Genomic DNA, 12241 nt, shown 5'->3' with positions numbered 1-12241 from the left:
TTTGAAAATCTAATTGAAACATGAAGAATTATTTGCATGATCCTATTTGTGACTAGGAGGTCAGAGTAACAAAGGCATTAATTTTAATTTTCTGAACGCATTAGAAGTGTTCTGCAGTAAACACTACTCATTACTATAATACTGCGAATGAGATCAAAATGGGTCCTCATTATGAGAAGTAAACTTTAAGAAGAGCAAAAATTTGCTACACCCCACACAAGAAAGATGCAAATGTGGCAATGACCATAATGAATTTAATATTCCCATGGTAAACATGCCTACCATGTTGACTCAAATCAGTGTCCAAATATAATTTTGATGAAGTTTTAAATTTAACATAATCCATTTCGATACTCAATAGTATCAAGTCTCATTTTGCGTTACTGGTAATAATGATCTTCACCTGAACAAAATCATGACCGGCTCATGCCATGCTATCAATGTTCTCTTCTCCATCTCCATAATCACATCACTCAAATATGCACACAGGAATGTTTATGTGAACAAAATCACGACTGGCCCATGCCATGCTATCAATGTTCTCTTCTCCATCTCCATAATCACATCACTCAAATATGCACACAGGAATGTTTATGTGAACAAAATCACGACTGGCTCATGCCATGCTATCAATGTTCTCTTCTCCATCTTCATAATCACATCACTCAAATATGCACACAGGAATATTTATGTGAACAAAATCATGACTGGCTCAGCCATGCTATCAATGTTCTCTTCTCCATCTCCATAATCACATCACTCAAATATGCACACAGGAATATTTATGTGAACAAAATCATGACTGGCTCATGCCATGCTTTCAATGTTCTCTTCTCCATCTCCATAATCACATCACTCAAATATGCACACAGGAATATTTATGTGAACAAAATCATGACTGGCTCATGCCATGCTTTCAATGTTCTCTTCTCCATCTCCATAATCACATCACTCAAATATGCACACGGGAATGTTTATGTGAACAAAATCATGACTGGCTCATGCCATGCTATCAATGTTCTCTTCTCCATCTCCATAATCACATCACTCAAATATGCACACGGGAATGTTTATGTGAACAAAATCATGACTGGCTCATGCCATGCTATCAATGTTCTCTTCTCCATCTCCATAATCACATCACTCAAATATACACACAGGAATCTGTATCTGAACAAAATCATGTGCCATAGAATCCTTTCCTCCAGTTTAAGGCAGAACCATGTTTTGCGGAGTATGCAAGTAAGGCAACATACCTGCCTTCTGTATTTAAGAAAGTTGGATTGTTCTGGGATACAGATCAGTATCTGCAGATCTCTAATAGACATGATGGCATGTTTTACATCATTAAAGCAAACATTTTTCACTGCGCGTAAAAGACTTTCCAGCATCGACAAGGAATTTGTGTCTGGTATGTCAGGTGAGACATAATTCATCAGTCGGTTCAGATTAAATTTCTGCACATTTAAAGGAGAAAACTAAACTTCTTTCAATCACACATTATCACAATTTAAACTGACTGAGCACATTAGCAATTAAATCAACAGCTTTCCCAAAACACATTAGGAAATGTTTCACATAAAACTATTTTTATTTCGAAAAGGAAGCAAAATACGATGAAAATTGTAGTAAACTTTTTTTTTTGTTTGAAATATCTCAAAGAACAACCCTCTGAAATTAAAATCATTACTTACAGTTCACTCTGTGTATATATAATGGACGTTAAATTATTTAAAGAAATAAAAAATTTAATAAATCCGATCAAACATGTGTGTATAACATTAAAATAGCCTCTTCTACAGTCAAATATTGTTTATTTCTGTTATATTCAACATCAACTTTCATGGGGCCATGGAAAAAATGACCAAAATTAAGTAACATTGTTGATACATTATGAAAGACAAACTCCAGAAAATTCATGCAGTGAGTAGAACTGTATTATGTGTTCCTCGATACAGTTGTAAGTAGTGAGCAGGCTGTTTTATCAAATGAATTCTTGAATTTTTTGGAACAACAATGAATACCACCACCCTAGATTCGTTTTGAGGAAACTACTTCTCAGACATTTGATGTGAATAAAAAAGTGTGTGTGCGTGTGTATACTCCAACAGTCCCTTTCTTTCAAAATACATTTATAATATCTGTAACATAACCATCACAGGTTTATTCATAGATGCATGGGGAACTATATCACTAACTTCTGATAGATGGCGTGAAAAATAGAACTTCCTGAAAAAGTACAGGATAAAATCGTGACGTCAACCATAAAATATTCCATTTCAATAGTTGGAAACTACTTATATGATGTTCATAGTGTTTAAATATAGAAACAACTTATATGGTTCAATAACAAAATACACGGAACTATTTCTGCTGCTATTTTTTCATATCCATAAAAGCATTCTTCCTGACGATGATGCTATACAAGTACCCATTCTCTTCTTTGTATAGCAGAAAAAATTGTAAAACTCTTCTGTGTCTTTTGGTAAATAGATATATCTGTGTCAGATCTAATATATAAAAGTTGAAGTATGTATGTACCTTATGTCAACTTTACAAATCTATACGTTTTGACTGATATTTACCAAATTTTGCACACTTAACCTTAGAACCAGGAAAAACATAGGCTACATTAAAATGCGGAGATAACATCCCCTCCCTTAGTTTCATCTGCGAATCACTAAACGCAGTAATATTTAGTTCTAAATATAAGCGATAAAGAGTTTTTTTGGGGGTGGGGGAAGGTTCTTTGATACGAAAAAAGGAAAAGTTTAGTTCTTCATGACACACTATTTGATGACTCCTAAGGGTAGGAGAAAAGTCCGAAGTCATGTAATCGAAGTACAATTTGATATCCTGGGGTTCTTAGGGCATGTAATTATGATTATGACATTGATTTATCTGTTTTCCTCCTGATTTCAAACCCTAAGTAGACGTATAATATGCTATTTAACACTCATAAGAGAAAACCCCAATAAAACTCATAAAACCCCAAAGAAACCCAGTAAAACCCATTGGGTTGGTTTTTTTTTTAACACCCGAGTTTTTCTCAACTCTGAGTGGGACCCCTAAAAAATATTAATATTTTCTGCATAAATTACCAGTTCCAAGTTTCACTCGTAAATATTACATGGCAGTTTGATGTACCGATACCTGAAGTAGAATAATAGTAACCATTCTGCAAAAATAGACTGGTGAGCTGAAAGACTACTACTATTATTATTATTAAGTTGTTTCATATGGAAGTGTAATTACGTCACTAAGTTTATTCATTGTTGTGCAAAGGATATTCAATATATTGGATTAGTGCATAAGTTCGTAGCATTTTTCTATACTTTCATTAATTTAATAGTGTTAACACCATAATATTGTACTCACTCAGTCGGTAATGTACTCGCCTTCAGTGTCAATGACTTTCTGCCAATGTTCAGGTGGAGTTCCTGTAGAACTACTGTGGTTTTAAATTGAAGAAATCAGTGAGCCAAGTGTCAAGAGCTTCTTCATCAGGAAAGACTTGATTAGAGAGAGAGTGGAAAAGGTGAGAATCTGAAGGTGCAAGGTCGGGAGAACAGGGAGGATGTGGAACAGTTTCCAGTCCAGTTCTTCAATAATTGCTCTGGTCAATCTTGCCGAATGTGGACGTAACAACTCTGAACATCCAGGTCAGTTGTTTTCAACAACGGTGGCACATACACAGCAGCAGTGATCGTTTGGTTCCTTGTAGCAATTCATGGTCAAGGATACAAATTTTGTTTCACTAAACACACATGATTTTTTTTTAATGTGCACTGTCCTTTGCTTTTTTTTTTTTTTTTTTTTTTTTTGGGCTTAGCCACTCTTTCCTTTTCTCAAGGAACGATTGGCAGCAATCACAAGCTGACCTGTTACAGGCAAGCAATGATGCACATATTATTCTTGTTATCCTCACTTAATGCATGCAGTGCCCAGCAACCCAACTTTTGCATCTTACCCATTTTATCCAAACGTTGAGTGGTCACATTTCATGGCTTCTGCCAATTCCCACGTTGATTGACGAGGATTCTCATGAATAAGCTCATGTAAGCATTTCTAATCAAAAACTGACGGTCGTCCTGGGGCCTGTTTTACAATGTTTACAATCTTTGTTTGTAATGTTGAACTTTACAAAGGAAATCAATTCTTTACAAATTTAATTTTACGCACTTTACAAGTATTTTGTTTCACAATGAAAGGTAATTTTACAAACGTGTAAACTTTACTTGTAAAGTTAGCACATTTTCTACAATACCTCTGAGATGTGTAAAGTTTGATATTCCAACAAATTGTGAATAAATACAATAAAGATATATTTATTAAATTAATTTTTGAGTAACTGGATAACATAAAGAATTGAATTAAAGCAGTTTTGATGTTATTAAGTAGTTCTAATGATTCAGATGAAGATATTGAATTTAGGCCTAATCAAAGACGTATACTTAAAGTTTTCCGGTCAAGAATTAATAACACGTTCGTATCATTGTATGAATTTAATGAAAGGTTTCAAATGAGTCCCGTGCTATACTTCAGAATACCGTGTAAGTATTTATATACAAAGACTGTATTTAATAAATACTCGCACTTAAAAAAGAAATTTCCTGCACCAAAAATAAATAATTTTTTAAGTAGGTTATTTTACGATGCTTTATCATCATCTTAGATTATTTAGCATCTGAATCAGATGAAAGTGATAATGCCGGTGAAATGAGTCCGAGTCCAGCATCGAAAATTACACAGCTTTTGCTCGTATTGGGTTCAGGGAAAACCCCGGAATAAACCTCAACCAGGTAACTTGCCCCAACAGGGAATCGAACCCAGGCCACCTGGTTTCACGGCCAGACGTGCTAGCCGTTACTCCACAGGTGCGTACAATAAGTAATTCAATAATGCAATAACGACACTACTTATATGGCATTCTGAAGTCGTTTCGAGTCCCATTTCCTGGAGTCTCTCCTACAAGATATGTGACATCATATCCAATATCCAAAAGGGAAGAGTGGTGCCCTAACCTCAAAGCGAGAACTGTAGGCCTATTGTTTTGCATTGCTTGCATACTACCTGTCAGTTCCGTGCGTTAGGAGATAAGCACGGAATTTCTAAGATATCAGTGTGCAAAAGTGCCCACAGGGTAGTTGATGTTGTTAAAAGAGTTAAATTTGAGGCAGGTTTTCGAGCACCAAATGTTATTTACTGCAGCACAGGATTTTTATGCTGCTGCTGGGTTCACTAATGTTTGTGAGGTTATGGATGCAACATTAATAAATACTGATGGATCAACACAAAAAATGAACCTGATTTTGTGGTTAGACATTGTAATTATTTTACCAATTGCATATTTGTACGTGGACCAAATCTGTTATATACTTTTTTCACTGAATTTGGCACTAACTTTGGTCATTTAAGAAATAGATAGACCAACGAATCAACGTATTGATATATTCGACCAATCACTCCATTGTCGCCAATATATAAAAATCTAAATACTTTAATTTTTTTTAACAATACTTTACATTTTCTGTTGGTGAAATATGAATCAGCAAGCTTAGAATAATCTATTTTAGTACAAAATGTAAACATCTGTATCGATAGTGGTAAAATACAGCAACTTTAACTCTGCTCCTTGGCGATTTTTGTAAACTGTTGTTGGCAATACTGTATAACCAATAATGCTTGTTTGTAAATTTCTTTAGCTGATTTTGTAAAGTTCGTCAAATTTTACAAATTCATAAGATAGCATTGTGAAACACAGTTTATAAGCATTTGTAATCTTATACTTGTTATTTGTAAATTGTTAATTTGTTAGCATTGTGAAATGGGCCCCTGTCCACGGATCATCCGATAAGTCAAATCTGTTTTATAGATCTAGATTCATTTTCCGGGCTGAGAGGCCGTGGTCTATTGGTTGGTTTTATACCAGACGTTTCGTCTGCAACTGCGGCAGACATCTTCAGTGGAGTGGTATCCAAGGTCGCAAAACTCTTCAAGGCGTACCTGAGGCAACTGATCCTGTGGCTGGTTGTGCGGGGGTATTTATGGTGCAACTAGCGGGCTGAGGCCTGTTGTCGCTGCGGTCCACGCCGCTTTGTTTGCTGCTCCCGTTCTGGGTTCCATCCTTTTGTTGTAGTGGCTTCTTATCTGTTCTGTTTAGGACCAGGTACTACAACAAAAGGACGGAACCCAGAACGGGAGCAGCGAACAAAGCGGCGCGGACCGCAGCGACAACAGGCCTCGGCCCGCTAGTTGCACCATAAATACCCCCGCACAACCAGCCACAGGATCAGTTGCCTCAGGTACGCCAAGAAGAGTTTTGCGACCTCGGATACCACTCCACTGAAGATGTCTGCCGCAGTTGCAGATGAAACGTGTGGTATAAAACCAACCAATAGACCACGGCCTCTCAGCCCGGAAAATGAATCTAGATCTATAGACTCTGGCCGTGAAAGCCTACACGACAAGACAAATCTGTTTTCACGGAAATGAGAAAAACATTTCCTTGCCGTACTTTCAGTAAGAGAATTAGGACCGTACATAGTACACACTGTTTTGGCCGCTGCTGTTGCATTCGATCCTCGGTTAAACTCGGTGATGGAAATGTTCAACTTCCTTCACTTGACACTCCATCTTGTTCCGACTTCAAATATCCAGCTTGTGTCCAGAATACTGTTTTCACCAACACAAAACAGGTAACTAAACAAAAATGGAATAACGGACAATAATGAAGTTGCATTTCTACCAATCCCTAAAACAACAAACGCTAGAAAAACGCAAAACAAACAAACTTATGCATCAATCCAATAGAAATTTCAGATTTGTATCAAAACATTCCTTTAACCTTGAGTGACATAATGTGTTGCAGCAAAGAAAAACTTCCACTATAATTCGCAGATCTTTTACCTATGTAATACCGTGCAAAATACAGTGTCCTTGTAGCGAAATTATGTCGAGACAGATTTGAAATGTTATAACATAATTAATAACTGACATTGTTATGGAGTGATTCCATGAATATGTCACCTCGAGTGGTATAAATTCAAACTGTAGTGGGGTTGTTTGTTATTTATTAAACGTGTTCTTAAATGTCTCAAGTATCTTATTTAATAAGAAAATTTGGAAAAATATGTCATGAACGTACATATTATGAATCATAAGTTTGTATAAAAGGTCCATTGTCTTGTCCTGTAACACAGCTGACATTTAGCCGTGCCATCAAAGATTCATTGATACTTGTACAGAATGCTGTAAAGCAAGGTGAGTGTACAGTGGCTGATTACCAGGGAAAGGATTTATATGTAAATACATATTTACTTATAAAGCTAATATAATTTATATTTTGCATTATCTTTATGTTTCACAATGTGTAGGGTTGAAAAATCCTACTTTTATTTTCCATATTTTTCCATATTTTAGAGTTTAGTACATATTTTCGTTAATTTCCATATATTTTCCATATTTCATATAAAACAGTCCATATTATATTAGGTTTAACAATAAAACAAAACAAAATTCCATTAACTTTTAAAAATACATTTCAACAATAGAGATTTAAACACATGTTCAGTAATCCCTTTAACATCAGAGTTATTTGAAAATTAGCAGTCCTATCAACAATGGGAAAGTAAGTTACAAAACTGTATTAATTTAATTTAAAATTTTTAACAGACTTCAGTTGTGCAGCTCAACAGTTAAATGCCAGTCAGAGTACACATAGGTTCAGTTTTGTAAATCATACTATAAAGACGGTAAATATGCCAAAAGTACGTCATTCAGTCAATTTAAAATCAAAACTAACAAGTTACATTTCAGAATTTAAAGAAGATGGTTTATCAACTGACAATAAAATATTATTTTGTAATTTGTGTCGGTGTGCAGTATCATCTACACAAAAGTTCCTGGTGCAACAACACATTACAACTAGTAAACATCAGGCCAACAAACAACTAAATTCCAAGCAGAGACAATTGTTTTTAACACAACCAACAACATCGAATGTAAGATCTGAGTTTAACATCGACCTGTGCCGTTCTCTCATCTCTGCTGATATTCCTCTCTACAAACTAAAGAATAAGGTCTTCAGGGAATTCCTTGAAAAATATACTCAACATACAATCCCGGATGAGTCAACACTTAGGAAGACGTATGCTGTATGCTCCATCCATCTACGATGAGACAATACAGAAGATAAGAGATGAAATTAAAGATAGTTCAATTTGGGTTTCCATTGATGAGACTCCCGACAAAGAAGGTAGACTTGTTGGTAATGTAGTTATCGGTTTGTTAAGTGAACAATATTCTGAACGAATTCTTTTACATTGTGATGTTCTAGAAAAGTGCAATAACAAAACTATAGTTAAACTGTTCAACGAAGCTATGGGTATCCTGTGGCCAAAGGGTATTATGTACGATAATGTGTTATTCTTTATTAGCGATGCTGCCCCTTATATGGTCAAAGCTGGACAAGCATTATCTGTTGTATATCCTAAATTGACTCATTTTACTTGTGTGGCGCATGCATTTCATCGTGTGGCAGAAGTGGTCAGAGACAATTTCCCTAAAGTAGATTTGTTGATTTCATCAGTGAAAAAAGTATTTCTCAAAGCTCCCAGTAGAGTTAACGTGTTGAAAGAAATGTACCCTGAAATTCCATTGCCACCAAAGCCAATTTTAACTAGATGGGGTACATGGCTAGAAGCAGTTGAATATTATGCCGAACATATAGACTCTATTAACAATGTTCTCCTTGCATTGGACTCTGAAGATGCAGTCTCAATTGATACTGCGAAAACAGTTACCTGTGACATAAGTGTGAAGAATGACTTAGCTCACATTCAGCATACATTTTCATGCATCATAAAAACGCTCAAAAGTCTCCAAAATAGGCACCTTTCACTATCTGAAAGTTTTGAAATTATAAATAGTACTGTGGAACAACTGAATCGTGGTAGAGGTAAAGTTGCAGATGCAGTAAGAGCTAAGGTGGACACTGTACTTTCAAAAAACCCTGGATATGAAGAACTACAAAAGGTTGTTGCTGTGATGAGTGGTGAATCAACAGTGAAGATTAACTTGGACTTATCCCCAGCAGACATTGTGAAATTGAATTATGTACCAGTTACTTCTTGTGACGTCGAACGCTCTTTTAGTCAGTATAAATCTATCCTCAGAGACAATAGAAGAAGATTCACTTTTCAGCACTTGAAAGAAATGTTTGTAACCTATTGTTATGGTAACAGACAATAAAAATTGTGTTTTGTTGAAACTACATTGGAAGATAAGGTACGTCCATTATATTTTTTGTTTAGTTTGATTAAAATGTACCAATATTTAACGTACATAGTCATTTTTTTATAATTTTAAGTCCATATTTAATTCCATATTTTGGTAAAAATCCATATTTAATTCCATATTTTGGTAAAAATAACTACATATATATTTACATATTTCATATATTTTTAGTCCATATAAATCCGTTCCCTGCTGATTACTATGGCAAGACATTGCACTATATTAATACATGCAGAATATGCACTAAATAGTACTTTAATTTTGACGTTCTCAATCGTCCATTTGTTACACAAATTTTGCAAATGATCCTGCAACAAACATAAACATAGTAATCAACTGAAGTAGTACTTAGTTCTAAGATAGTTCAAAAACATCAGTACTTCTAGAAAATACATAATAGAGTCTGTTTCCTGTAACTTTTATAGTTGGTTCTGAAAGAATACCTATCAGTTGTTCATATGAAACATAAGACACATCATTTTCATCCATTCTGAAAATCTGAACGTTTTCTCCGTCATACACTCTCAAGCACATAATTTTAATCGTCTTCTTCAGCTGCCAGATCCTCGTTCCAAGATTTCTTCCTTTTCTTGTACTTTCACTGTACTTGGAACATCTGGAATTGCTTCCAAAAGTTTTTAATAACTGCTTGTTTTTTACTCGGGCTTGTAGGAAGCATCTTCTTCACTCTTTCAACTGCCTTACAAACCAAGTGACTGCACACACTTGTAAGAACCAAGCTCAGGAGTTGCATTTCCAGCCTTTGTCTGCTGTTCTCTTCTGCCTTTCAGCATCCTTACATCCACAGGCCTTCAGTTTGTTCCTGTCTGCAGACCAACATTTTTTTGCATTTGCTCACCTCTTCCTATCTCTCTCGCTTTCCTTCAACAAGTAAACTTTTTTGGATTCTTCATTTTCATTCAGTTTCTTTTTCCAACTTTGTTTTTATGTTTTACACTTTTCTCTCTACGAAGAATAAGAATAAGAGGAAAAACATCTTAAATGTATTATGTTTCAAGCAAGAACAAAATTCATATATATTTTCAAAAACTATCCTTATTTGTGAGAATGAGCCTATATGACATGAACACACACACAAACACAGAAGTCTCTTACAAAATTCAACTATATTTAATTTAATTCACTTTTCCGTAAATAGCCTAGTAGTAAATATAGCTAGTTTAATAACCTAACCTCAGTCATACTCTGTATGATGGTGTGACAGATATTAACTAGCGCTTTTTTAAGTCTTAATTCTGAATCAAGCAAATATAATATTCAAATTGTATTGCCTAGTCACTCAACCTTACATCTATAAGCTTTATTTCTTCTATAGTTTCTTATTAATAAATCAAACTTCAGAGCAATTTTGAGACGGGTGTGACACACACAACTGTTACCGGTACAATTAATATAATTAGAACTCATTAACTACCTCACCTGCTTTTAGAATGAAGTCCTAAAATGAGGAAGAAAACTACTGCTGTAGATAAGATGGCAACAAAATGATGAAAAGAGGGAACAATTTAAGGGCTGTCAACATTGATCATTTTTCGCACTGAAGTTCAGCATGTGCACTCTTCACATTTGTTCATAAAATAGACACAAACGGAGTGAACTAAGTTGTACTTATTTCTGCTGTAAAATATAAATAATAAGGGTTTTTTATTATTATTATTATTATTATTATTATTATTATTATTATTATTATTAGTTTCCAGAAATAAATACTAAACTTTAAAAAATAATGTTCAGGCTCAGTTTAGCATGGAATGGCTGTTTACGATCAAGTGCATTTCCACAAAAGAATTCCTTGTTAGTTCAACGATTTTCACTTCCGAAATTACCAGAACTACCTCAGTGCTTGTTTAATTTATTATTATGTCTATGTCCTTGCTTTCAGATGGAGACCGAGGTGAAACTAGCGTTGAGGTAGTTCCGGTGATTTCCAAAGTGCAAATCGTTGAATTTATTGTGGGGATGCAGTTGATCGTATATGCAAGGCATAACAAAAGCCTAAACGAATCCGCCTAAACTAACCAAACCTAACCTGTCACAGATTCGTACACGCAAGGTGTATAAACGAAGTACGAAAGGAACTACCTCAGCACTAATTTAGCCAAAGCCTAAACTAACCAAACCTAACCCGCCACAGATTCGTATACGCAAGGTGTATAAGGGGAGTACAAAGGGAACTACCTCAGTCCTAATTTAGCCTATGATAAATTTAAGCGTTTGTTATGACTTGCGTATACTATCTAACTGCATCTCCACAAAAATCCCTTATAAATTAAATGATTTTTACTTCATAAATCACAGGAACTATCTCAGCGCTAGTTCCACTGACATAAATTGTTACCTTTCGCATTGAGTTCATTCCTTTGTGCTTGAAGACGTCGCAAATTTTGGCTCTTCTCTGCTACGATCAGTTGCAGTTCTTCAATTTTTGTAATGTAATACTGCCGGAATCCTTCCCCTTTTGAGGGCTTATCATCTACCTCCATCTGAAAGCATAGACATCGACATAAATTGTATATAAAAATGTACACATACGCAAAAATGTGATCAGAATTAAGAATTTGTTATAGTACCTCAATGTTCGTATGGGTCATTGTAAAATTATTTCCAAAAGAAACCCCACGACAGAATTATATATGAAAAATGACAAGCGAAATTCTGGCTTGTAGCAGTGTCCCCAACTCCAGAAACACGACTCCGCTCAGTGTTGCCAACACGTCAATTGTATCCCCGTCAGTTTAACACCTGAAAATCCGTCAGAATCCGTCAAAATAACGAAAAAAAAACGACTCAAATCTATATACAAATAAAAAGCAAATTTTAACACAATTTGCTTACCAATCTTGATTGAAATAATAATAATAATAATAATAATAATAATAATAATAATAATAATAATAATAATAATAATAATTCAACCACATCA

The 12241-nt window shown here is 34.9% G+C and overlaps 1 protein-coding gene across 1 annotated transcript in view; it reads right to left on the bottom strand.

Annotated features, from left to right (window-relative positions):
- The window catches only part of Rpt6 (26S proteasome regulatory subunit Rpt6), a 31765-nt gene extending 19729 nt beyond the window's left edge, over nucleotides 1-12036 (bottom strand). The window contains exons 1-2 of the mRNA XM_069842805.1: nucleotides 11889-12036; nucleotides 11657-11801 (exon numbers count right to left, since the gene is read on the bottom strand). Coding sequence (XP_069698906.1) covers nucleotides 11657-11801; nucleotides 11889-11909 — 166 coding nt within the window. The 5' untranslated portion in view covers nucleotides 11910-12036. The remainder of the gene's footprint in view (nucleotides 1-11656; nucleotides 11802-11888) is intronic.
- Between the last annotated feature and the right edge of the window lie 205 nt (nucleotides 12037-12241).

This window comes from Periplaneta americana, chromosome 13 (genome assembly GCF_040183065.1).
Source record: "Periplaneta americana isolate PAMFEO1 chromosome 13, P.americana_PAMFEO1_priV1, whole genome shotgun sequence".
Classification (NCBI taxonomy): Eukaryota; Metazoa; Arthropoda; class Insecta; order Blattodea; family Blattidae; genus Periplaneta; species Periplaneta americana.
Note: the sequence above shows the minus strand (reverse complement) of the source record. Positions and strands in the feature narration are given on the sequence as shown.